The following is a 26,660-nucleotide window of genomic DNA, read 5'->3' as shown; positions in this document are numbered from 1 at the left end:
ACAAACACCCCCTGTGTGTGTATTCATGTGGGCGGAGGTTAGTCAAAAAACTGTTTTAGTGACGTCATTACTGCAGGAACTAGAGGGATGTAGTCCAAACGGGTCGTTTTTTGTAGGCGAATTCTGTTAAATAAAATATCTCGCTTGGCATTGAACTTTGAGCTTTAGAATTTTACCGATATTATTTATACTTTAACAACAACATTACACACTAACTAAAGTTTAAAACATGGGATCACGAAGAACGGGACCTTTAACACTTCATGGTGTCCTACTGTGTAACACTTCACATTACATTATAAAACTTGTACCACTGTATCACAGTAACAACTTTTACATGACTGCTGTCTATTGAACCAATATCACAGACCATAACTGATATCACCACAGTACATTTATCATGGTCCCATGGATTACTTGAAGATCTCAGGCCAAAACAAACTGCCAGTTTGTGAGGAGGATTTTGATTCCCTTGATTACAGAGACAACGGACGTGGCAGGATTCAATTTCAAAGTGTTTGCGTCACCTTTTTTGCATTTGTCCCTAAAAACGTAGATGCATCCGTTGCAACTGGCCACTTTCCATAGAGATGGCACGCAGCTCCATACTTCAGGGAAGCGCAGTCGAGTGAAGCTGTCCAGCAGTGGGTTATAACACACCAGAGAGTCGCCCTCTGCCACCACAAAGATGAGGTCCTTATGGGCAGTGGCATGCATGCATCCGGCAAAAGGCAGCATGTAGGGCTTGGTATGACACCTCTGTGTGGCCGTGTCAAAGCACTGGATAAGGCGAGATGGTTTGGTAAAGAAGTCCATGTCATTTTCCTCCCCACCCAAAAGGTAAATGGTGCCTCCTAAATTGACTCCAGCTGCACCCGACACGGCTGTGTCTAGTTGAGTGGTCTCTTTCCATATATTGTCCTGTACTGTGTAGTAAATGACAGCATTGGAGAGCGTGTCCTGGAGGGTCTTGCCTCCCAGTGAATATATGGCATCATCTGTGGACACAGACACTAATGTGTGGTGCAGACGGTCCCGGGGAAGAGGGGCACAGCGCTCCCAGTCCATAGTGTGCATGTTACATTTCCACATGCGTCGTGGTATGGAGCCCCCTACGACATACAGATCAGCCCCATGCTTGCAGGCAGCTGTGATCTGGTGACACAAGCTGTTCTGGCCGCTTACACTGATGGCGTCGTCCTCATCACAATGAAGAGACACAGCCAGTGAGTGTGTGCGTGTGTCTTCCTTCCCAATTAAGTATATGTGCACTTTTTCACCAATCTCCTAAAACACAACAAAGTCAACAATGTGAACAATATAATAGCAATAAGCAAAGATTGTGCCTTCTGCTTGTTAATTTTTTTAAAGTGATCAGCTACGAAAAACGATCTAGCTGGTTAACATAGATGAGATATTCTGGAAGTTTCAAGAATGATTTCTTATAGTACAGTAAAGTAGGAAAACATCTTCACGCAAATAGCAATTTATTGGGTGTCTTGTATAATTATAATAACAATATATACACAAACATTATTAATTGTACATTGCCATAACTATATAATTATATAGTTATTATAATTAAATTAAATTAAAAATTAAATTCCATAATTTGCAGCTATAATTGCGAATTGTCTCTGCATAGGAAAATTATAAAATTAATTATAAAATGATAGAAATAAAAATATTATACATGATTTTAAATTAAATGTTTATAAAAATTTAAATATATATTTATAATTATATGTAAATATAAAATAATTCATTTCAAATTCAATTCAATTTATAATTTTTATGTTTTATGTTACTACCTCTCTATGCTTTGAACATGGTAGTTGCATCGCTGTATATGGAGGGTCAGAAAGCTTTCCGATTTGATCAAAAACATCTTAATGTGTGTTCTGAAGATGAACAAAGGTCTTATCGGTTTGTAATAACATGAGGGTGAGTAACTAATGACAATTTTTATTTTTGGGTGACGACTCCTTAAATTGCAGGCCTGACTGGGCCAGTGGGAAAATATCAGAATATCAATACAGCATTAAAGGTAAATTATTGCTTAAAATACAGTTTAATATCTATTTAATCCATCACTTACCTTTAGGCTGTCTAGAAGCATATCAGAATACTCCTCTCGTTCAACTTTGTTGTGATTTATCCAAGATTTAATAGCTGCAGTTGGATTTTGTGAGCTTGGCACACCATCTGAAAAAGCAAATGCAAATTACAAACATAAGGTTAACACGACCGCCTGACTCTTTCTGATTAAAATCTCTCATCTGAAGGGAAACCAATTTGCTGTTAACACCATTTATTGACCTTTAATGATATCCACGAGAAGGCACAATGGCAAGTTCAGGAACTCCTCTGTCTGGTTCAGCTGAACCAGGTGAATCTTTGCACAGTGCTTGGCAGCCGTATACAACAACTGGTCACTGTGTCTATCTGCCAACCACATCACCTGAGATAAAAAGTGAACAACAGTTTTCTATGGATTCAGCTGACCTTTATCAAAACTTTTTTGTGTGTGTATTACAAATAGTAGTTAATAAAACTGAAGCTTTCACCTGGAGGCAGTTCTTGACCTCCACAGTTCGTGACAGGAAGCGAGAGCATTCTTCAAACAGGGCAGTGAGCTGATACATATCAGCCATCTCATAAGTGTCCTGCAGGTCTTCAACCCTTAGTTTGATCGTCCCATGGTAGATGTAGTCCACTAGCGACTGGAAGACTGGTGCACTGACATCCTTCAGCTCAATATTACGATCGTAAGCTTCTCTAAGGTTAGATGTGAACATGGACCTGAAGAAGCAGCTTTGTGCAGAGAGCACCAGGCGGTGAAGCTGGAACTCTTTGCTGTCCACAGTGATGGTGACATCTGCAAACAAACCATCCTCTAGACACAAGTCCATGATGCTCTTCACAACACGGCTGGAATGGGAGCGATCCGTGAAGGTGTAGCCCTGGAAGTAGTTTTCATCCCCCGATGGACCTCCAACACTGTAACCTCCGTCTTCACTGGACTCCATGACGCCTATAAAATCTAAAGCAGCTTCACCTGAATAGATGAATGACTTACTGGATCAGCTGCCCCTCAAATGGATTCATGTAGTTTTAATTGTTGACTGGCAGGCTGGGATTTGAATTGGGATATAACAGTCAGTAGGCTCTAAAATTGCTTTCAGACTGATTTAAAGTCATATGTAGAAATCTTTATGAATAAAAAAAATGCTGATTGCTATCTCCACAAAAAGTATTCCAGACAGTTTTATAAGATATGTATAGATGGTATTGCATTTATACGGTTCCATCAGAATTGCTCGACTTGGTAACGTTATTCAGATCAGCGCACTTCGCTCAGTCAAATTGTGTCCATCTATGGTAAACTGGCCAGCTGTGTAGCTAATGCTAACTTAAGCCATTTAGATTAAGGTCTGTTTCACAGTTTCACCATCCTAATGAGTCCACAATCGAGTAAACAGTGTGTCAGATGTAAAACTGTAGGCAGCACACGCGCGTTATCATTTATAAATGTTACCATAGGTTAGATCTATGCCATAACAACGTGTATAGAAGGGAGCTTCAGGAAGTAAACAGCACATTCTTCGTATTGACGTCACCGCGTGGTTACGTGACTCTCTGCTGCTCCCTTGTGTTGGAGGCCTGTCATTGTATTGCGTATCGAAAAATTATTAATATTTTTAAACGTATTTTCAAGTAACTTAGATTTTATTAATCTCTTACACAATACCGTCTTACAATTATTTACAATAAGAAAAAAAGAAAAAAATAGATTTAAGTCACCATCTCTAGTAGTCGCATTTTTTCCTCTCCCAGTTTGGCTCAAATTGTTTTTTTCCACAGGTGAAAAAATGCAACGCACTAAAGACTGTCTAACTCGGGAATCCCAGTTTTGTGGGACTAGAACGGATGACGACTGAAAGTTGCGTGAATCAAGTGCAGTTTTATTCTTGAGGCAATGTTGTTGACTCAGATCAAAGTGGTATGTGTTGTCCTGTGCCTTATTGGCTTCAGGGAGCCCTGGAATACCTCAGGTAAAGACTTTTCAACTTTAAGAGACGACATGTGCAGTTCTTCTGTATAAATCTTTGTTGTTATACACTTTTATGTAGATTAATCATATGTGCATGCATGTGTTCCTTGTGATCATAATAGTAATTGATTTAATTAGCTAATCCAGTGCTGTTGGACTGTGCCACTGGGTTTTTTTGTGGCATGTTGGAACATGATTTCTGCCAACAATGACGCAGAGTCGCATATTTTCCCTCTTTATTTTCTGCAAGCACTATTTAATGCTTTAAACTTTGATTTTGTATTACTCATACTCAATTTATTATGCCATTGCTCACATAGCTCTGAATAGCTCAGACTTTTCTTACAGCTCAAGTTTAATAGTTTTCAAATAACTCATGAATCTGTGCCGTCATGCAGATGTTACAGCGGTTCTGCACGGAGGACTGGCACATCAAGGTTTTATCAGATCTGTAAATGATGCTAACCTGATGTTTGAGGTAAGAAGGTATAGCTGTAATACATTCCACAAAGCAGTACAAGCCACAGTTCATTTTACCATATGTGACCCTGGACCCTAATGGGCTCCATACAATACAGAGCAGAACTCACAATTTGTATTATTTTTTAATCCTAGTTCTTATGGAGAGGACTGGAGATTGATGCTGACAATAATGTTGTCATGCGGGATCAAGAAATTGCATCGATGAGACAAGGACGAGCTTTCTTATCTCTTATAAATGACAGTATCCCAAAGAAGTTCTCTGCAATGGAGGAGTTACTGGCTATGCTGGAAGAGCAAGACAACTCTTTCACTCAGGCCCGTTTTGAGACCCTCCTCCTTGGGACTATCTATTCAGCATACCAGGCACGAAACCAGAAGCTAGAGTCAGAGCAGCAGGCCTGGATGGATATTCTTGGTCGTTTTGCAAATGTTACTTTCGTTCAGCTACGCAAGTTTTAACTAATAATACACATACTAGTAATTCACACATACAGAAAAACAGATAAAGGGTGTGCAAATTTGGCTTGCTTTGCGAGGAGAGGGCTCTGAGTTCGGAATTTGGCCTGAACCCAGAGTACTCACCCATATCCTACACTGAGATAGGAAAAGTTGAGAGTGAGGAGTTGGGGTGGTGAAGGGATGCAGGAAACTGTTGAGGGACAGAGGTGAGTCGGCTATGTATATATACAGGCCTCTTCTAGTACTGATTAAGTAGATAACATGTTTCTCCCAAACTTTGTTAAATAAACATCATTTAAAGTAACATCCTGATTATTTGTACATGGTTTATATGACTCGAAGAATAATTACACAAATAAAGACACTTGACATGAAGTTTTTAATGTAAAAAAGTACAAAAGTTTATTTTGAACAGAATATACATATTTTAGGCCATATAAAAGGTAACAAAACAAGTCAAGTCTATTTTATTTTCTGTTGTTCCAGGATTTATATATTGACATGAGCCTGAGTATCTAGTTTTAAGGTTCAGTGTATTCTCTCTCACTTTTTCTTTGCTTTTGATGTCTTGCATTCTGTCTTGCTCTTGGTCTTGGACTTGGTCTCTGTTGATGAAGACAGCTTTTTCTTGAGCTTGGCATCATCAGCAGCCGCTCTTCTGTCTCTGTCTCTGCGCTGCGGAGTGCTACGCTGGGTTCTGGAGCTTCCAGGTCTTCCTCCACTGTCCTCCACGGTCTCCATTGTTTGTTTCCCATTAACACTGTTCAGTGTGTCCTCTCGATTCCAGATCAAAATGTTATAGCCTGTAATTAAAGTGTACAACTTTTCAAATTAATTATATCTTCTATCGCTCATGACTACCAGTACTTTGATTATAATCAGTAAATTATATTTTACCCATTCCAGAAGCCAGCACATCTCCAGCTGGACTAAACTTGTTGAGCTGAAATAAAATAAACATAATATTATACTGGTGCCTGCAATCAGATATCAAGTCTTGGTCGACTTGGTCAAAATCATACTGACTCAAACTTTTGAGTGATAGTGTATGCAATTTTAGGAATTCTAATAATTAATTAATCATTTAAAAGAAAAAAAGATTCTTACAGATATGATACCAGCAGCATTAGAGTCTCTCAGCTGATGCACAAGCCCACCACTGTTGGCATCATAAATATCAATAGTTCTCTTGTCATTGACTAATACTTGATCATCTGGGTAACGGCCAGCCACGATGAGGTCATACATGGGATGCCAGGTTGCCTGATGGAAAAAAATTAGCAAAACTAAACTCTAGAACATCAATAGTCCTGGATCTCTGAGATTCCCGTAAACTTGATAACAAAATAAACAACATGGGGGAAAAAGGCCAAGCTAATGAAACTTGCAGTTTAGGCTAAAGGAACTCTTACCTTGATGGGTGTTAAGTGCTGGAACTGTCGATGAGGATGAACAATTATTTGATCAGGTTTAGACCAGTCATATGAACAATACACCCTGATCTGGTTCCTCTGGTCTGTAGTCAGGAGCTTGGTGCTGTCTGTTGGATTAAAGTACGCTGAAAGAAAAAAAAAATATTCATTTCAATTAATTTGCACTGTACAGTTGAGAGACTTTTATTACTGCTTCCTCTCCTCACTTTAGTAATCACATACAGTCCCTTACCAGAGTTGACTGGTTTTTCATGAAGCAATTCAGAGATATAACTGCTTTTGTCTTTAATATTTCTGAGGTCCCACAGCTTGACTGTAGCATCAACAGAGGATGTAGCCATCAGCCAATCACAACGAGGGTTGAATTCTGCATGGGTCACTTTGGCTTTGTGCAGCTTCTCTTTGAAAATCTAAAATGTTTTTGAAAATTCGAATATCAGTTAGCTTTATTCTTGATTTTGCCAATGAGAATTGATTTAGATATTCTCTCACTTACCTCATGTCCATCAAGGCCAAGCAGATGGAGTCGTCCAGTATTGTCTCCAGTCACAAGCATCTTACGACTAACAGACACGTCCACACAGCAGTACCAGTAACTGGGAGAGTGACATTTGTGGTATTAAAAGTATATATAAAAACATAAATTAGCATAATATCAAATTTATACCTAATAATGGCAGTGAAAAGGAATGGGCTTTAAAAAGTGAAAGACCGTGATCACATCTTTTCAAAGAAGCAGAAACTAACTGAAAGACAAAACAACAATATATACCAATATATACTACATGCTGAAAGGTGATTGTTCTTACAGAAAAGCAATATGGAATACTGAACAAGACCATGAAATATATAAACACCACCAAAAAAAGTATATTCAACTTCCCAACACTGGAGAACAATTCACAAAACAAGCATCGTCCTCACCAAAGATCATGGTGGTCATGGCCACAATCTGGGGTTCGCGACAATATCTGACTTTGGACACCTTCAAAACTCTGCACGCTGACTGTGCCATCACCAGAAGCAACAAAGATTTTGGACACATCTGTGGGGCAGAACTTCATCCCCCCTATAAAATCACCAGCTCCCTTCTGCGTGGGCACACACAAGACAAACACAAGCTTGTTAGATCTACATATAGCTGTCAAACCAAGTACTGTCACGAGAAGTGAGGACTCAGTGGTCAGGGAGGACTTTGAGTTCAACATGATTACAAATTAATACATCAACTAAACCGACCCAACAACATGAAGGAGATGAAGACAGCCAATGTTCTTCAGAACAGCCATAAACACAAGCATTCAGAATTACATACCACAAATAGTGAAGGAAAACATTACTGACTAAATGGATTTATCTCAGGTAACCACAAATTTAATAGCTTAGCAACATAATGACTTGAGCATACTGTCACACATAACATAACTAACTGCAAAAAACAACCAAATGATTTCATCCTCTGATCTATCACAGGGTTTATCCAACTTCATACCAATCAGGAGACCAACATATACGCAAATACATTTAATGCCCACTTTATCGATGACATGGAACTGAATTTTGTACCTTTGTTAACGCTGAAATTATGTTAAACTTCAAAGACAGGCTTCCATATTTAAGAGCCAACGGAATCAAACACTGATAAGTGATGTTGAACTCGCACACTTATACTATAATTCAAATGAATGAACAGAAATGCCCAACAGCAGGACAGAAGTATCAGATCAACTTCAAATTCATTTAAAAAAAAAATTTTAAATCTCAGTGTGGTCTGTTTCTTTGAAAGCAAATGGGAGTACTACCATAACTGCTAATAAAGGAACTCGCTTACTCCCATGAATCTGTTTTGGCAAAGACTTGTACGACCGATCCACTGAAATCCCGAAGGGTGGTAGCACCCCAAATAGATGAGATGAACAGCTGATTGGTATTGAATTGGTTAAACTTCATGCCTGTTATTGCATCTCCAGGACCCATCTGGAAGAACAGAGGAGAAAATCTCAGGAGTTGCTTAAATTGCATGTCGGATCTATTGTAATCTGAGCAAATGCTAAAATGTACTTTTACACTCTCAGAAAAAAGGTACAAAGATTTCACAGTGACAGTACATCTTTGTACCTTACTTACCCCTAAATAGTACTTATTAGTACCCAAAGTGTATATATTTGTACCCTTTGAAAGGTCCCCAGTAACTTTAAAAAGTTTTGTACTTTTTTTCTGAGAGTGTACAGTACTACATTTAATGGTATATAATAGACTATTTATGAATTAATATTATTTTTTTTTATTTCATTTGAGTTAACCATTTATATCAGTAAACTACCCTGCAGAGGAACACAGTATACATTTCACAATAATTAGATTTTACAGAAACCCCAAAAGTATTTGGACACTTAAAATGTATGTCATTGCAAAATAAGATAATTTTCAAACCAAGATGCATCTGCTAACAAATGATTCTAAACATTTTCTCAGAAGTAACTTCACTGTCCTAAGTCATGTTTACAATTTCTAGAAAGTGAAAGGGTCCAAATGTCTAGAAACTACATAGTGTCCAAATATTTTTTATCATTATTCTGAACATTATATTCTTCACTTCAGTCGGGCTTTATCTCACCCCCTGTATGAAGGTTCTCTTATTCAGCATATCATAATCCCACAGGATGATGTCTCCACCCTTGGAGCCCACTGCAACAGTGGTGGGATGGGTGGGATGCCATTCCAGACAAGTGACCCTCCGATCGAAGGGGCTGGCTGTGCGGTGAAGTTTGTAGGCTCTGAGTGAGCGTATAAAAGGCTCTTGCAGACACTACAAAGCAATGGGGAGTGTTACTTTGATATTTTTAGAAAACTTACACAATTTTTCTATAAAGTGCATTATATACAGTGGGTGCCAAAATTATTAGAACACTAATATTTTCACCAGCTAAAAATGGTTTTACGTAAATTATTTTTATACATTTCTGTAGTGTGTCAGTCCTAAATATAAGTTTACATTTCCAAACATTAATTTTGCCATTAATTGTAATAATCCAGTGAGATTTTTGTTTGCTCAAGTAGTTTGAGAACAGCCAGTGCTTCACACGGAGATCTGATCTGATCATCATCCAGTCTGTCTGGAAAAACATGAAGAAACAGAACAAACTGAGACAGAATCAATCCAGAAGAACTGTGTCAACATATCCAAGATGCTTCAAGAAACCTACCAAAGCTCCAGTACTGTTAAATGTTCAAGGCAATTGTGTAAAAATGCTGTAAAATGAGGACCCTTTCAATTAATAGTAATGTCATAAATAAATGTTCTTTATCAATTAACTAAATTAAATCAACATTTTTGCGTTCAAAGCAGCTTTTGTCCTAGGTCCACTTGCGCATTGTATTTCAGGTAGCTTTGCAGGTAGGTCTCTTGAAGCATCTTTGTGAAGTTGACACAGTTCTTCTGGATTGATTCTGTCTCAGTTTGTTCTGTTTCTTCATATCATTGCAGACAGACTGGATGATGATCAGATCAGATCTCTGTGTAAAGCACTGGCTGTTGTCAGACTCCTTGTGCAAACAAAAATCTAACTGGAATATTACAATAAAGTGTGTGTGTGTGTGTGTGTGTGTGCTAGTCATCACCTGGCGCAGTTGAGCATGGATGCTCTGTCCCAAGGAGCTTTTGTAAATGTAGTGAAGGATACTTGTTTGTCCAACTTTTTTCTGAGCTCCAATCCATTTGACGCTTGCTTGTATGTAGGTTTCTGTTACATTACAAAAATACAGTTTAGCTCATTAGATAATTTAGATTAAATGTCTAGTTAGTACTGTAAACAAGTTGTTTTTTTATTCATAAATTAAACTCCTGCATATTTAAATAAAATTGTGCAATTACTCATTATTCGCAGCTTTGCTTACCGTTTTTTTGCGCCGTCTTGCCTTCAATTTTGCCTTTCAGCTTCTTGGAGAGTGTTTGAGTTTGTTCTTCATTAGGTCTTTTCTTTGAATTGACTTTCTTCGTCTGCTTCGACGCAGAGGAATCCGTCTGAGCCTTTCCTCGAGCCATTAAAAGTCTACTTTCTCTTTGAAAGAGGTCGACAAACACATTGCATGTCAAATATATCACTGTTCAAATTGTAGATACAATCCGATCGACTAGAATCATGCATTTACTTTCTTACCTGCAGATGTAATACAATCTACATTACATTCACCTTCAGATCGGGATATCAGTCACAGATCAACTCTGCTACACAGACACGCATTTCGACGACATTCAGTGACGTAAGAAACCGAATGTTTTGTAACGTTCCGCGCAATACACAATGTATCCACTAGATGCCACTAAATGCTGGCAAGTATCCACCTTTCTTTTACTGTCTGTGGTATCCACATACTTTGAGAAAATCGTGAGCATGCTTTTTATTTTAAATAAAGTATGACTATGATATCATTTCTGATTTAAATATTTTTATTTTTAAAGATGTGAAAATATACTGCACTAGAAATATGAATAAATTCCTGGCACCTTCGCAGTTTAATGTACACAAATATTGCATGAAAACTCAAATGCATAGCTAACTTTCATAAATGTTACTTATAGCCTATGAGCATAATATATTAATATATAATTATAATTGAGATATAATTTTTAGAATTTAATACAATATATTGCATTCATTTTTAGACGAGTTTGGGGTAATGAAATATATATATATATATATATATATATATATATATATATATATATATATATATATATATATATTATATATATATATATATATATATATATATATATATATATATAATCTTTAGATTATAAAAATAGTTTACAATAAAAAAAATATTTTTTAACAACAACAACAACAAAACCCTCTTTTTTGCTCTACTGCTTCTTTGATGTGCGTCGCTTTGTGCTTGTAGTGGGAGAATTCATCCTCGTGGATACGGCGCGTTCATGAGAATATGCTGGCCAATCACAGAAGCCCAGGGACCTACAGCTGACAACGAAAACAAAGAAAGGCATGGCTTTCCTCCCACCTTCTATTTAGAGAAAAATCAAACATTCACTGTATGTTGTTTATTCAGTTCACACACTACACTTCGAAGGCACATATACATCTGAAGGTAAGTGTGCCAGCGAACATGACTTGATATGCATAGCTATATGAATAAAAGCGGATCTCTTTTCAGAAATAAAATATGAGGTTTTAATAAATAGAAGGTATTAAGGCATTTTATGAGGTATATCATTGATTTGCAGTCAATTTTTACAACCGTGTGTAGGACAAATAATTAATTCAAGAATTTTGCCTGGTATTTTCAGTTCGAGCTTGATCCACGTGTTGTTCATGATGAGTGATGAGCTTCACTTGAAACTGTTTTGGTGTGTGATGGTCTAAAATCATTCCCATATTTTTGCTGTACACTGAAACGATAATCACAATAAGTATTTGAAATGCGCTGAGTATGCTTTGAGTAAATGTACTGAAGTATTGGTTGGGTTCACTAGTTAATTTTCTTCCACACATAAACCTGTATGCTTTAACTTTTTGTATCAAGTTCAGTCTGTTCTAGTTCACTGTAGTCGCCAAAGGCAACAAAATATTCCTTATTGTTTACTATTTAATGAAATTGCCCAGTGCAGGTTATAAGTTAAATTTACTTGTTATCTTCTCAATTTAATTATTTCATGCTTTTTGCACATAGCAACATTTAGAACCCAATATGAGGTGTATATATACTGGTATTCTATGGATTTTATTTTTATTTTTTCCCCACAATATGAGCTCGGATAAACCAGTCATGTTATCATTAGTATTTATCACACCCCTCTATTGTCTATTGGACAATGATTTATCTATTGAAGGTTTTACTACCTAACAACAAAAAGTGTCAAGTTACTGTATATCAAACTGGTAAAGATATATGTGATTTCCCCCCCTTCTTAGTCAAGTTAATGTTCTACTAATACTTGTGAACTTGAGGTAGAGATGGGGATTTTCAGGTAGCTGTTCTTCAGTCAGAATAAATATGAGAATAATAGGGTTTAATGATTAAATTTGTGTTTGTTCAGGCAGGTAAAATTGCGGCCACATGGTTTATAGAGTTAGATAACCCTGTCTATTGCACTGCTGCACATAACAGCTTTGTGATCTCCATTGTTTTGTTAAACAACAACACATTCTTACATTTTAATTAGTTTTCATGTTTTTGACCCCACGTGAACAGCTTTATATTTAAGATTCACTGATTTAAAACATCATATTGTAAATTAAATAATTGAATACATAATTTGTTAACTTCCATAGGCACACTTAGGGAGAGTGTTTTTATAGAAAGCTCATGAATTGGTGACTGGACTGTGAGATATTATAATAAAGAAGAACAGTAAAGAGAAAAAAGGAATCAAGAAACTCTGTAGACAACTGATGGTCTATCCACCTTGTGTTTGCTGGACCCTCCTCTACTATGCTCAATCTCATCAAGCTACCTCAAGTGTTCACCATCAACCAAGTTCCTAAAGTATGTTTTTTTTCTGTGTTTTTTAATGCTGATGTTAATTTGCAAGAAATGTCATTGTTTTGCACTGTTGAATGTGTTTTATACTTATCATGTCAGTCATGAACTTTTAAAGCAGATACATTAGATACATAATTGATAAATAGATATGATTTTAAAAATTAATATTTGTTTCATTGTAGGTCTTCCATGAGGATGGCATCATTTCAGGGTATCGCCACCCATGCAGCTCTGCCAAAGACTGTGTGCTTAGTCTTTTCCAGTTAACAAATGAAACCCTCAATATTTGGACTCATTTTCTGCCTACATGGTAAGTTATTTTGATACAGTTACATAAGCTAATGTCAAAATTAAGAAGTAATGTAGAATTTCATTTAAGCTTCCTACAAGATTATTATATTGTTTAAATTATTTTTAAACTCCTTGCATTGAAGACTGAACTCCAGGTTAGTCATGTACAGTAAAACATTAGACATTGCTGGAAATGTCAATATATCATTGAGACTTTTGCCAGGTCAATTTAATTGTTTCCACATTATTTATACTATTTATAGGGTGTCGAACACTTATATTTACAAATATAAAACATCTAACATACTTTTTATTGCTAGAGCTGTTACACTGCAGCTTTTGAAGCATGCTTGCATTTTTACAATGTTAAGTAATGTTGTTTTGTCTTTTTGTAAGGTTTTTCTTATGGAAACTGACAGTAGTACTAGTGCAGGATGACTTGCAGGATCCTTTCACCTGGCCCTTGCTGGTATTCCTTTTGTCATGCTGCGTGTACCCACTCGCTTCCAGCTGTGCTCATACTTTCAGTACCATGTCAGAGAGGGCCAGGCACATCTGCTTCTTCTTTGATTATGGAGCACTAAGCTTCTATAGCCTTGGTATGTAGAGAAAATAACTCAACTAATGAGTAAAATATATTTATATACTTATGTCATGTTTTTGTCACTGAATTATCCTAACTCTTTGTTTATTTGTCCATTTGATCGACCACAGGTTCTGCCATCACCTACTCTTCTTACTCATTTCCAGATAAATGGGTCAATAGCACATTTCACAAATACTATGTTCCTATAGCTGTTGTCAATTCTGTTTTTTCCACTGCACTGGCCTGCTACTCAAGGTAGGATAAGTAATCAATAAATCAAAAGATTGTAATATTTCTAACCTGCTTTGTGGATTTTGTCCTGAGTGGTATTAAAATAGAAAAACAATGAAAAGACTAAACACTTGTATTTCTTGTTTTTTTGTTAGACTGGGTTTACCATTTTTTCAGTATAATTATCACAGCATTAAAAGGTAATGTCTCTTTTGGATTTTAATCTTAACATTAAAAATTGTATTTTCAGTAAATTAACTGTATTCTCTTTTAGTTGTTCTGGAAAATTAGATCAGAAACTCAGTAAATGTGTACGGATAATCGCCTTTGTCTATCCATATCTCTTTGACAACATCCCTCTCTTTTATAGAGTGAGTGTTTATTTTAAATGTTAAATTTAACTCATTGTTTTGGCTGTGCTTTGTACTAAATGTAAAACTGAGCAAAGTTAATTCATTCAATGCACTTTCTGCCTTCATTTATAGATCTTTGTGTGCGCTGGTGAGGGTTGCACTGTTAATGAAGCCAATACTGTTCACTATCAGCACACGTCATTGGCTGTCCTCACTGGCTTTCTTTTTGCCACACACCTGCCTGAACGCTTGGCTCCTGGCAGTTTTGACTACATAGGTACATCTACAGATCCCTGCATTCTCTTTAAACTAAGAATCATGAATTCAGAACATATGGTGCTAGTGGGATGCTTTTGAAGCTCAGTAAAATCTATTCATTCTAAACTGTTGTACATTTATGCATCCTTCACAGGTCACAGTCATCAGCTCTTTCACGTGTTCGCTATTATTGGCACATATTTCCAGATGACCGCCATTGAACTTGATATGGCTGCACGGAAGCAGTGGCTTCATGCTCATTTTCCACCAGTCACCCTTTCAGACACTGTGGGAGCGGCACTCTTTAGTGTGGTCTGCGGCCTTTGTATAGTATATGGCTTCAGTCTGGCACTTTTCTCCACTTGAGGTGTAAAAGACAAATTCATTTGAATTGTGACATTTGATTAGGTTACACCGGGCAGCTAAGTTAATTTCCCTTAAAGGGGTCATATGATGCTTTAATGTAAAAAAAAAACACTTAGTAGTCGTTTTCTACAAAGTCCCTCCTTCTAACAAGAGCAGTCTGCTCTGATTGGCCAACTGACCCAGAGCATTGTGATTGGCTGAACACCGCAAGCACACGTCGGTAATTTAATGATCCTTTCCATAATCGCAAGCTTGTTCTTACAAAATAAATTTAATGACAGTTAATAATGTCCTTAGATTTAACATTAGGTCAAGCCTGAAAGGGGAACAGAGTCGCGTGACAGACACAGTGATGAAGCTTGTATGTGTTTGCAGTACACAAGCCACAGACGGTTAAGACAGCTCGCTCTCTCTCTCTCTCTCTCTCTCTCTCACACACACACACACACACACACACGTGATGTGCAAAACTTTGCATTGGAACATTCAATAGCAAATACTTAAACTAATAACAAAACATACTTACAGTAGCTGATTCAGAAGAACCAGATTGTCATTGCAATGTCAGAATGACCTCCTCTCATAGGTCCATGAAAATGCGTTGCTGTTCTTTTGTAAGTAATCTTAAAGATTCCTAAATGCATCTTGTGTCGGAAGGCCAAATAAAGTGCATTTGCTTTCACCTAGATACACACAGCATCTCTCTGACAGGGCTGCTTTAAAACTAAATGCAGTTACTGAAACCACGCCTTCTTTCTTTGCGTGAACATTTTGGCAGCATTACGCGAATATTTCCATATAGTGATGTGGATATGTGTGGGCGTGTTAGAACGAGCCGTTTTAGGGAGCATGGCAAAGTCTTAACTTTTATAAAGAATATCTTTTTGGATTTGAGACTTTAGTCTTTGCAACTTTACAGATCTTCTTTATGCACCAAGAGCTTGTAACACTCCAAAGAGAAAGGAAAAATTTAAACCGCATCATATGACCCATTTAAAACTGAGTATATTGTATATATTGTAGCCATATGATCAGTGTCAACAGTTTCATTAAGATTTTATGTAAACTGGAAGAGTACAAGACTGTATAATTTGATTATTTTGTATGTTTGATTTATGTTTTTGTAATGAGTGTGTCATTTGTTTTCTCTGCTTCTTATCACATGCTTAACATTTGCACAATTTCAAAGCAAATTTCCATGTTTTTGAAGCACATGAATCAAACTATATTATCGTTTTTACAAGTGACTTTTTATAATCAGTCTTTTTGAAAACTGTAAAACCTTTTGTGTACAATTTTTCTTTCTTATAAATAAATCTTGTAAAAATAACAACATTTTACAAATGAACTGAATAAAACTATGCAATGAAAACTATTTGACAGCTTTTATATGTTTTGTAGAATATAACGTAGATTTAGTTTATACAATATACGATATATACCATTTTTTTATTATACATTTATACATTAATATTAATACAATATATGCTATTTTTATACTAATACTTTTATATATTAACCGTTAGACAAAACTTGACATTAGTAGCTTGTCAGAAGAAAAGCTTTGCATGCAGTGTCAATTTTGGATACAACCGGAAATAGTCAACAGTCGGAGCTTAGGGCGGGACATCCGGTCATCTAAGGCGCGGCTGAGCTCGCTGATTGGTCACATTTGAAAAATCTGTTTCTGACTCAGTGGAGGGAACGTTTGTACTTCGGAATTTGTGCACGGACAAGAAGGCGACGGTGTCGCGGAATTAAACTAAAACATCTCAACATGATTAGGCAAGCGTAAGTATTTTATGCTTATTTTGTCCTATATATATATATGAACGATAACGAGTTACTAAACGTCCTTTTATTAACTCATAAGCAAGTTTGTTTTCATATGAAAGTCTTTGAGTGGTTGTAGCAGACATTACTTAACTTACTCGCCCATCGTGTTTACTTCACGTCCATTGTTTGTACCTTAGGCTTAGTTCATAATCCCGCTTTATGTCTTAAGTTCTCTGTTTATTTCAGTAGTTTAACTTTAGTTATTATTAAAAAACGATGTGCACCAAGCGCTTGGTTTCCTAAATGTCAGTGTTTCAATCCAAATATCAACTATTGAAACTCCTAAAACATAGTTAGAATGATTTAAACAATAAGCATGCTTTTACTTGAATTATCTAATATTATCTTAATTTATCTGCTTGGTGTCTATTCTTTTGCTTTTGTAACAGGAAGGGCAAGACCCCCCGCCGTCCTGCAAAAAAGCCTTCCAACAACCAGAAGGACCCTGTTGGAGTATGTATAAATACTTTTTTTTTTTTGTTGACATTAGGAAAATGAAAATCCTAACCAGTGTATAATTTGATTGGTATGGCAGGTGTATTGTCGCGTGCGGCCGCTGGGTGCAGAAGATGAGGAATGCTGTATTGAGGTTATAAGCAACACCACCATTCAGTTACATGCCCCTGATGGGCTCAAAGCCAACAGAAATGGTGAATTCAAAGAGGTGAGTGCCTCTCTGCTCTCATTTTGCCAATTAGGATTATTTAAAACAAGATTTTCTATTTTGTCATGCCTCTCCAATCCTGTTTGAGTTTTCCTTCTGTGGTGATTTTTGTATTATTTGCATTTTTCTATGTAATACATTTTAAGAGTATTAGTTGGACTTTCAGTGGTTAGTATGACGTGTTTGCACTTTTGAGTCTTATCTTTACTATTAATGAAACCGCTTCAAACGAATTGTTTGAGAATCGCTGGAAAATGAGGTGATTATTAAATGCATATTTTGAGAAAATGAAAGCGTTTACGAAGATTTTTAACTCTTTAACTGTTGCAGACTAATTTAATAACTTTTTATTTTTATCATGCTTTTTATGATACAAATTGTTGCAAAGCAACTTTACAGAAAATGAATGTTTCTATAATATTTAGTAGTAGCTTATCAGTGGCGACTGTTCATGTACATATGGCAGTAATGTATGGAAAAATCAATTAAAGACATAATCAAATAGATGACAAACACCATTAACAGCAATTATTATGGTGCAATCAAATTTATGGTAAAATTTGGTAGTTCTGTGTGTTGTTTCAGGGTTGGCATCATAATAGTCCAGTAAGGACTTTGATAAAATTGTCCATGTGACATTAGTGGTTCAACCAGAATTTTATGAAGCTATACGAGTACTTTTTCTGCACTAGGAAAACAAAAATAACTTAAATATTTATTTATTTATTTATTAAAGACACCTTTTATGGAGAGTACCATAACACATTGCGTTTTTTTACGTAAAGTGGTACTCTATAATGGCGGAAGATGTGGTTTGGAGAAGAGTTTTGCATCTCACATTAAATGTTTTACCGACGTCCTTACTACATTTCTGGGTCTGAGAACATTTCAGCTGATTTTCTGTCTATGCCGGGTCAGAAAGCTCTCTGATTTCATCAAAAATCTTAATTTCTGTTCCTTAGATGAACGCAGGTCTTAAGGGTTTGGAACGACATGAGGGTGATTTAATTAATGATATAACTTAGATTTTTGGGTGTAGTATCCCTTTAAGCAAATCTGTTAATGTGTGTGTTTTTTTTTTTTTTTTTTTTTTTTTTCCTGATCCAGTTGGCAGGTATTTGTTCCTGTTTTAATCAAACTCTCTTAAACTCACAATTTCTCAAACAAGACATTGTCATTTTGCTTAAGTAAATCTACAAGACAAAAATACGGAGTAAAAACATGATTCATTTTCATCACAAACATTTATTTATTTTTTTGCAGATTAAGTAAGTTATGGTTATTTCCACATGGTAGTGGTTTGGAAAAGAGGTATTCAAAAAATGTGCAGAATAGTTGGAATCAGTTAGGCTTTGTTGGAGTACTGAAATTAACTATAATCATTTCTTTTAGACACAATATTCCTTCAAAAAAGTGTTTGGAATTAAAACGACACAAGGGGAATTATTTGAAGATGTTGCCAAACCTCTAGTAGAAGACCTCATTCACTGTAAAAATGGTAAATATACTTTTCTATACACTTGTTGATTATTTAAAAACAACCCAACTGACTGCATTTCTTTTTAAACTAGGTCTGCTGTTCACCTATGGTGTCACTGGCAGTGGTAAAACGTATACAATGACTGGCTCTCCTGGTCAAGGTGGGCTGCTTCCACGTTCACTCGACATGATCTTCAACAGTATCAGCCCCTACCAGGCCAAGAGATATGTACGCAAAATCATCAGATTAATTTATTCTGTTATGTAAACTTAATTTTCCATTCTTGAGCTATCTTGATCTTTCCCTCATCAGGTTTTCAAACCTGATGATAAAAATGGCATGGAGGTGCAGAACCAGGTGGATGCGCTCTTGGACCGACAGAAGCGAGACAGCCAGACAACTGTACCGAAGACCCCAACAACAAGGTTAATTCAGGTTACAGAGTGAATAATCTGTTTTAAATTAAATGTACTGAGTTTTTTTTTTTATGCTGTTCTTGTTTTGTAGGCGAATTGACCCTGAGTTTGCTGACATGATCAGCCAAGAGGAGGCTTGTAAGGCAGATGGAGTGGATGAAGACAGCAGCTACAGTGTCTTTGTCTCTTACATTGAGATTTACAACAACTATATCTATGATCTTTTGGAAGAGACTCACATTGACCCAATAAAACCCAAGTAAGTTGGCTGTTTTACTGTGTTTTTGATCTAATAAATGCAGCCTTTGTCAGCATAAGAGCCTTCTTTCAAAAAAACGTATTGACTCAAACATTAGTCTATGTGAAATATTTTCTGCTTTAGTTGGGTGTATCAGTAGTACCAATTTGTTTTTGTTTTTTGCTTAAATGTTTTCTCAATTAAAATTTTACTTTGACAGCTGTCACAAATAGTTTATTTTAGGTTTGGTTCCATTAATATTTAATCCATTAAGTAATATATGAACTTTAGTTTATAGATGAATGTATCGTGTTTTTTCATTAGGTGGAATGGTGCAGGCACACCTCTGAGAAGCCACACTGAGTTCATGTACGTGGCCAGGGAAATCCATTCATAGACGGACTTGTTGCCTTTTGATAAGATTCCTTTTGTGTAGCTGTGTGATGCATCCTGTCTAATGCTTTCAAGTGCTTCCAGGGTGTCTGTGTCCGGTTTTGTCTTGCTGTCTGTCTTGTTCTTTTATTTTACTTGCTGATAGGCGCCCATGCAGAGATTGAGCTTTGTTGCAGTGTGGCTGAACAACTCGTTTTCCCTACTCTGTAGATGCAGAAGTGTTATCATACCGTGTTTCATATTTCAGACCACCCCAATCTAAAATACTGCGTGAAGATCAAAATCACAACATGTATGTGGCTGGGTGCACTGAGGTTGAGGTCAAGTCAACAGAGGAAGCTTTTGAAGTCTTCTGGAGAGGTAAGCTGATGTAGTTTTTTTTCTCTTCTATTAGGGGGTTTGTTTGTAATTAGCACACAGAGCTATTGTATGAGACCTTTTGTTTTCTGAACACAGGTCAGAAAAAGCGCAGGATTGCAAACACACAACTGAACTGTGAGTCCAGCCGCTCTCACAGTGTGTTCATTATTAAATTGGCACAAGCACCTCTGGATGCAGATGGAGACAATGTGCTTCAGGTCAGTGCTAATCCTAATGCCTTCAAGACAGTTTTTTGGAGGGAAAAAAATATAACTAACTTTTTTTTTGTGAATCTGGCTAGCTAAAAATATAATTTAATACTAATGTCAAAAAGAAAACATGTAGTGCTGCTTCTTGTGGTCTTGTTGCTGTTTATTATTTTACTTTATTTTTTTATTATATGACGTTTATAGGGATTTGGCACCCCCTAGTGATAAAATGATTCTGAAATGTCACCTTAGAGATATTCACTATCTGATTTAGTTTTTAAGGACAGACTCTTAAAACATTTGGATAAATCATGTTTGATTCATTTTAAAGTGATTTAAATTCATCATGAGATAAAGGAATGGTTCACCCCAAAATTTTTATGATCTAGTCACCTTTGTTCCAGAAGACTCGAAGCTTAAAATATATTTCTAATGAAACCAAAATGGTTTTTGTCTCTCCACTTAAAGTCCATTCCACCCAAACTGATGCTTCAATAGAATCATTGGTTCTTGCAGAAGCTCAAACCTGTTTGTGCGATTCACAAGATTGGCTTGCCTTTGCAATATTTGTGCTTTGTGCATTAATGCTCATATGTAAATAAATACTTAAATTATTTTATATGAAGTTACTTTTAAAAACACGAATGAAAATTTTGTTTGGAAAAATGCAATGGTGAGTAATTTATGGCAATTTTCATTTATGTTAGAACTACACCTTTAAATGTTACATTTTGGCCCTACTATCTGAATGTTTTTAATGTTTCAGGATAAGAATCAGGTGAATGTGAGCCAGTTGTGTCTGGTGGATCTGGCTGGCAGTGAACGCACTAGCAGAACCCGAGCAGAGGGCAGCCGTCTCCGTGAAGCAGGTCAGGCAGCAGCACAAAGAACTACTTTTATTACATTCAAGATTCCAGGGTTATGTTTTATGAAGACCATATGGGTTTCTTTCTCTCACAGGCAACATCAATCAATCTTTAATGACTCTGCGCACATGTATTGAAGTGCTAAGGGAGAATCAGATGTGTGGCACAAACAAGGTATGTGATACATTAACTGACCATGTGATTGGTTAAAAAGGTTAGAAACATTAAAGGCACTCTTGACTTCTGTCCACAGATGGTTCCATACAGAGACTCCAAAGTGACTCATCTGTTCAAGAACTACTTTGATGGAGAAGGCAAAGTGAGGATGGTTGTGTGTGTAAATCCAAAAGCTGATGATTATGAGGAGACCTTGGTAAGATAACAGGTCAAAAGATGGAGTCTTCCTCAGATTTATTCTGCTTGCACTGTGACATTTGGGTTTCTCATCTGTGAAATAGCTGGTGATGCGCTTTGCTGAGATGACTCAGGAGGTTGAAGTGGCCCGGCCTGTTGACAGGCCCATCTGTGGCTTCGCTGCTGGTCGCCGACAGAGAAACCAGGCCTTCAAAGAAGAGCTTACCCGCAGGCTCGAGGAGCGTGGTGGTCCTCTAGATGGAGGTGTGTGTGAACTTTCATGTTAAATATCTCACAAAAAATGTGCAGTTTTTTTTTTCTTACATGCAGAGGTGATTCCATATTAAAGTCTTGTACTGTTGTTTTTTTTTTTTTTTTTTTTGGTAATGTCAATTGTTTATTTCTGTTACAGAGTCTCCAACAGTATTGAACCAGCTGCTTCAGTCCTTCCCTCCACTTCCTCCCTGTGAGATCTCTGGGCCTAATGATGACGTTACACTGCCCAGACTCATTGAGGCCCTGGAGAAGAGACACAAAATTCGACAGATGATGATCGAGGAGTACAATAAAACTGGTAAAATCATCACTTTTTCAGAGCAGTTGAAATGCTCTTTTAAGGAATATGTTTTTTTTTTATAACTGCACGTGATTCTGTTTCAGCCAACATGCTGAAGTCTGTGCTTCAAGAACAGGACAGCAACCTGCTCTCCAAGGAGAACTTTATCCAAGAGCAACGTGGCAAACTTGGCGAAAAGGACAAAACGCTCCAAAACCAGAAGAATGAGATTGATCGTCTGGAAAAGAAATCCAAGATGCTGGAATACAAGGTATTTTCACCATCACGGAGTCAGGATAAAGAAGAAAAAGGAATTAAGCACAATTTTCATGTTAAAAATTAAGTAAATGTAAAAAAGTAGTTACTGCAAATCTTAAATGACACAATTGTTTTCAACATTAATATAAAAAATGTTTAAGCACCAGATCAGTACATAAATTTCTGCTTAATTTCTCAGTTTTCTAATGATTGCTAAACTATTCATTTCATTTTTTAATATTTTAAATAAGAAAATGTAAAGTTATTTAACTTTTTTATATTTTTTGTATTTTCCATCAAATGTAGTCTTGAGCATAAAAGTCTCTTTTAAAGATGAAAACATTTGAACAGTAGTGTATGTCTGCCTGTTAGCTTTATATCTGGCATTTACAACATAAACTAAGCTACAATCATTTATTGTAACAAAAGTTCTGAATATGGCCTTTAATGCATCTTCTAATGTTACGGTTACAGATTGACATTCTACAGAAAACTACCAACATCTATGAAGAGGACAAGCGGTCCCTACAGCACGAACTGGAGAGCAGAGAACAGAGGCTGCAAAGGGAAATGTCCGAAAAGAGACGCATGGAAGCACGCATGCAAGGCATTGTCACTGACTCCAAGCTTAAGTGGGAGAAGGAGTGTGTGAGTGTCTTCCCGCAAGACATATGAGAAATGTTTTTTTTTTTTGGTGTGTGTGTGTAGAATTGAATTTGTTAGTGGTGTGATACATGCAGCTTTTGTTTGTTCTCTACAGGAGAGGCGGGTAAATGCCAAGCAGCTGGAAATGCAGAATAAGCTGTGGGTGAAGGATGAGAAACTCAAACAGCTCAAAGCCATCGTGACTGAGGGAAAGACGGAGAACCGACAGCCACAGCGGCCCTCCAGAGAAAAGGACAAAGTGCCTGCCAAGAGATCCGCTTCCCCATCACCTGTTCCTGTACGTTTAACTGACATGCGTTTCTAGACCGCCTGCTCCTGAGATTTATGCTTAACCTAATCCACAAACCTCCTGTCAATGCTCAATCCTCCGGTCTGCTATGCAGTGTGTGTGTATATTATTACCCTGTGCACTTTTTCTTTTTTTATCAAATTCCAACCTGTTTTTAATGCTGTTTTTAATGTACTGATGTGCGTTGCATGCAAACAATGTGTGTACTAATCCGATGTCGCTTGCAGTCTACCTACAATGGCTCTCAGTCATCCCTCTCCTCCTTGGAGCCCATATATAACTTCTCTCAGACGGTCAGGCCAGATCCTCACTTCCTCAGACCAGGCAGTGTGTCTGTGGCCTCCTGCATCTCTGAGTGGGAGCAGGGTGTCCCGCAGTCTCGCAGGCAGGGTAGCCAGTCGCCCCCAGACTGTAGGAAGAGAGCTCAGGGCCTTCCAGACAGTCTTAGCAGGAGAAGAGGCAGGTGTTGGGCCAGAGATGTGCCTGTCCAGCCAGCAGAGGTAGACCTAGAGGAAACGGGTCACTGGGTCAGTGGAGTATCTTGCTGTAGTTGTAGGTAGAGCTTCAACAAGACACTAATGTAGACTTCATGTAGACCTTTTGATCTGTTTCTCAGCTGCATTTATTACCCAGATGGTGTATATATATATGTAAAAGGTATTATGTGCTGCTTATTTTAACCATGTAATGGCTTTGTTTTGCACTTCTAGACAAATGAATTTGGGTTGTCATATTGTCATGTTACTCCTGCACATAATTTAACTTGTCTAAAGTGTATGAAAAGCAATTGAATAATGTCAGCATTTGCAGCTTTAATAAAGCATATTTATCTTTGAGCTTTTTTGAATGGGTACATATCTTCAGCTTTTTTTTTCTTTCCTCTTAACCGCTTGCTTGGTACGTTTAGTTTGTGCTTCTCTAGAGATTGACTAACACACTAACGCTTCAGCATGCTTAAGGACCGCCTTCTGTTTGTCTTACTGTGTTTGTGTTTTAATTGAATAGACTGGGCCGCCGGTTCGGCCTCTACACAGACGCTCGCACTCCGCAGGTGGGGAGAGGTGGGTTGATCATAAACCCACCACTAACGTTGACCTGGATACAGTTCTGCAGCCAAACATCCCCAATTCCATCAAAGTGAATGCTCCCAATGAGAAAGCTCTGTCCAAGTGTGACAAGTACGTTCTGACGCACCAGGAACTTGCCTCAGATGGAGAGATTCAGACCAAGCTAATAAAGGTAGCTTCTTTTTCTAGTGGTGTTGCTCAATCTGATGGGTTTTGGTTTTCAGCTGAAACTCAGATCTTTTGCTCTCTATCAGGGTGAAGTGTTCAAAACTAGAGGTGGAGGACAGGCTGTTCAGTTCACAGATATCGAAACACTCAAGCAGGAAAACCCTCTTGCGCCCAGGTAATGACCTCCAACGCAATTCCAACTTGGCAGTATGTATAATTTCTATCTCTCATAGTAAATGTTCTGTATTGTGCTTTTTGATTGCAGCCGTAAAAGACGATCATCAGAGACTGGCCCAGATTGTGAGTCTAATGAAGGAGACTGGACTGATGTACAGACAAGGGTAAAATACTGACTTTTTGGTATAAAACTGGCCCTCATCAAATTTCAAAATAAAAATCTCTATAAGAGCTACACAACACTTATTGCAATTAACTTTAAACAAATATATACAGATCTCATGTCTTTTCCAGGCGTGCTTCATTAACTTACAGACTTTAAATCCGAAGAACTGTGCTTTTATTACCCATATATCTCTGTAGACTAGATAACCGTTAAAATAGAGTCCTGCCTTAGTAAAGGAGATCTCATGCATGCATGCATACATACATATATAAACTTAGAAAAAAAAAGAATGTACACATAAACAAATTAGATTAATCATAAGTCTCTTACAATAAAGGAATATGTATTTAATTGAAGTGTTATTTTACATTGCTTTTATTTCTATACCTGAGAACTGTTAAACCTACCATTTTAAAAATACATTTATCTTTGTTCTGTTGAATTTATGTAGTCCTGCTGAATGTTAAATGGATCCAATCCATGTTCAAAATAAATTTGTAAAATTATGTGCATACACTTGTGTATTTTAAATATGAATAGGTTTCCTAACACCTCTTGTCTTTTATTCTCTAGTGCTCTGTGGCAATGGAGATGAGGGCTGGCTCAAACCTGGGACCTGGATACCAGCATCACGGATATCAAAAGTAAGCTCTTTATTTGAATACAGTTTCACTTGTTTGTTGTCGCACTGGTGAAAACAGCTTTTTTTTTAAATTGCCTCTATTTTGTTTTATAGACGCAGAAAGCCTTGAGACTGCTCTAGTATTGCCATCACAGCAGAGTTCTTTCCTCTCGAAGCCTCATCACTGTGTGCAATAGCAAATTCACTTTATAATATTTAACTTTTTTTTTTTTTAAATGCTTTTATGAAAAAACTCTTTATAGAAGACTACACAAAGTTCACCAGAGCTGTTTTTGTACTGCATTTGGGAGTTGCCATGTAAAATTCACATTTGGTGTAAGTGTGGGTTTCAAAACAAGTGTTACACATTTTTTTTTTTTTTTCTAACTGTCTCTCAAGCACATTAGGTATTTGTCTATATATGTATATTGATTGTGTACTCTCTTGAATTTGGACAGTTGGGACAATCAAAGCATTTGCTGATGTTTCTTTAAAAATCCTTTAGTAAGTCATTTTCATGACTTTAGTATGCAGCACCTTGGAAAAGCACTCTTTCCATGTAGTTCCACTTGTATGACATTGCTGCAGCCAAAACTGTTAATAAACAGCATTTGATATACTGGTTTCATATAGTGGGTTATTTTGCTCATTATTTCACATTTTTACTTTTGGTTCAGTTGTTAATGTTAGAAGGAAGCAGTAGATGGCAGCAGTGCTTAAACCATAGAAGTCAGGTGTTTTAATTCTTACACCAAGATAGCCATGGGTCATATTGTTTCATGTAGACCATGGATACTTTAAGAAGTATGAGACGTGACGTAAACCGTGGAAGATATCAGAATGGAGTGTTTTGTCAT

At 36.9% G+C, this 26,660-nt stretch overlaps 5 protein-coding genes across 8 annotated transcripts; 3 read left to right on the top strand and 2 right to left on the bottom strand.

The window, feature by feature from the left end:
• Nucleotides 1-138: 138 nt before the first annotated feature.
• On the bottom strand, nt 139-3,662 carry kbtbd4 (kelch repeat and BTB (POZ) domain containing 4). Its single transcript, XM_026287493.1, has 4 exons — nt 2,568-3,662; nt 2,320-2,461; nt 2,099-2,205; nt 139-1,287 (listed from the first exon to the last, which is right to left on the bottom strand). The coding sequence occupies exons 1-4, from the start codon at nt 3,027-3,029 to the stop codon at nt 427-429; spliced, it is 1,572 nt and encodes a 523-aa protein (XP_026143278.1). The 5' UTR covers nt 3,030-3,662; the 3' UTR covers nt 139-426.
• A 147-nt stretch (nt 3,663-3,809) lies between these two features.
• On the top strand, nt 3,810-5,353 carry LOC113118378 (protein FAM180A). Its single transcript, XM_026287496.1, has 3 exons — nt 3,810-4,055; nt 4,453-4,532; nt 4,670-5,353. Exons 1-3 carry the CDS (start codon nt 3,980-3,982, stop codon nt 4,994-4,996), a joined length of 483 nt encoding a protein of 160 aa, XP_026143281.1. The 5' UTR covers nt 3,810-3,979; the 3' UTR covers nt 4,997-5,353.
• Nucleotides 5,354-5,390: 37 nt separating this feature from the next.
• On the bottom strand, nt 5,391-10,703 carry ddb2 (damage-specific DNA binding protein 2). Of its 2 annotated transcripts, none has more exons than XM_026287495.1 (11): nt 10,590-10,703; nt 10,327-10,490; nt 10,051-10,172; nt 9,047-9,238; nt 8,261-8,406; nt 6,926-7,025; nt 6,662-6,839; nt 6,409-6,554; nt 6,104-6,259; nt 5,894-5,939; nt 5,391-5,799 (listed from the first exon to the last, which is right to left on the bottom strand). In XM_026287495.1, exons 2-11 carry the CDS (start codon nt 10,472-10,474, stop codon nt 5,540-5,542), a joined length of 1,494 nt encoding a protein of 497 aa, XP_026143280.1. In that variant the 5' UTR covers nt 10,475-10,490; nt 10,590-10,703; the 3' UTR covers nt 5,391-5,539. The 2 variants fall into 2 exon arrangements, with proteins under 2 accessions (XP_026143280.1, XP_026143279.1); XM_026287494.1 differs by lacking the exon at nt 8,261-8,406 and adding an exon at nt 7,354-7,520.
• Nucleotides 10,704-12,717: 2,014 nt separating this feature from the next.
• On the top strand, nt 12,718-15,127 carry paqr5a (progestin and adipoQ receptor family member Va). The gene is made up of 8 exons (XM_026288199.1): nt 12,718-12,936; nt 13,116-13,243; nt 13,621-13,823; nt 13,939-14,065; nt 14,197-14,241; nt 14,316-14,412; nt 14,527-14,671; nt 14,807-15,127. Exons 1-8 carry the CDS (start codon nt 12,883-12,885, stop codon nt 15,016-15,018), a joined length of 1,011 nt encoding a protein of 336 aa, XP_026143984.1. The 5' UTR covers nt 12,718-12,882; the 3' UTR covers nt 15,019-15,127.
• Nucleotides 15,128-16,674: 1,547 nt separating this feature from the next.
• On the top strand, nt 16,675-26,420 carry kif23 (kinesin family member 23). 3 transcript variants are annotated; one of them, XM_026287491.1, is made up of 23 exons: nt 16,675-16,809; nt 17,244-17,307; nt 17,390-17,518; nt 18,911-19,016; nt 19,090-19,226; nt 19,311-19,423; nt 19,506-19,673; nt 20,293-20,405; nt 20,502-20,623; nt 21,381-21,483; nt 21,575-21,654; nt 21,734-21,853; nt 21,939-22,098; nt 22,247-22,408; nt 22,495-22,661; nt 23,123-23,296; nt 23,409-23,591; nt 23,831-24,103; nt 24,609-24,842; nt 24,925-25,013; nt 25,104-25,179; nt 25,755-25,825; nt 25,918-26,420. In XM_026287491.1, the coding sequence occupies exons 1-23, from the start codon at nt 16,796-16,798 to the stop codon at nt 25,931-25,933; spliced, it is 2,874 nt and encodes a 957-aa protein (XP_026143276.1). In that variant the 5' UTR covers nt 16,675-16,795; the 3' UTR covers nt 25,934-26,420. The 3 variants fall into 3 exon arrangements, with proteins under 3 accessions (XP_026143276.1, XP_026143275.1, XP_026143277.1); XM_026287490.1 differs by having other exon boundaries at nt 23,831-24,130; XM_026287492.1 differs by lacking the exon at nt 23,831-24,103.
• The last annotated feature ends 240 nt before the right edge of the window (nt 26,421-26,660 follow it).

This window comes from Carassius auratus, chromosome 18 (assembly GCF_003368295.1).
Source record: "Carassius auratus strain Wakin chromosome 18, ASM336829v1, whole genome shotgun sequence".
Taxonomy (NCBI): Eukaryota; Metazoa; Chordata; class Actinopteri; order Cypriniformes; family Cyprinidae; genus Carassius; species Carassius auratus.
This window is presented reverse-complemented; position numbering and strand designations above follow the sequence as displayed.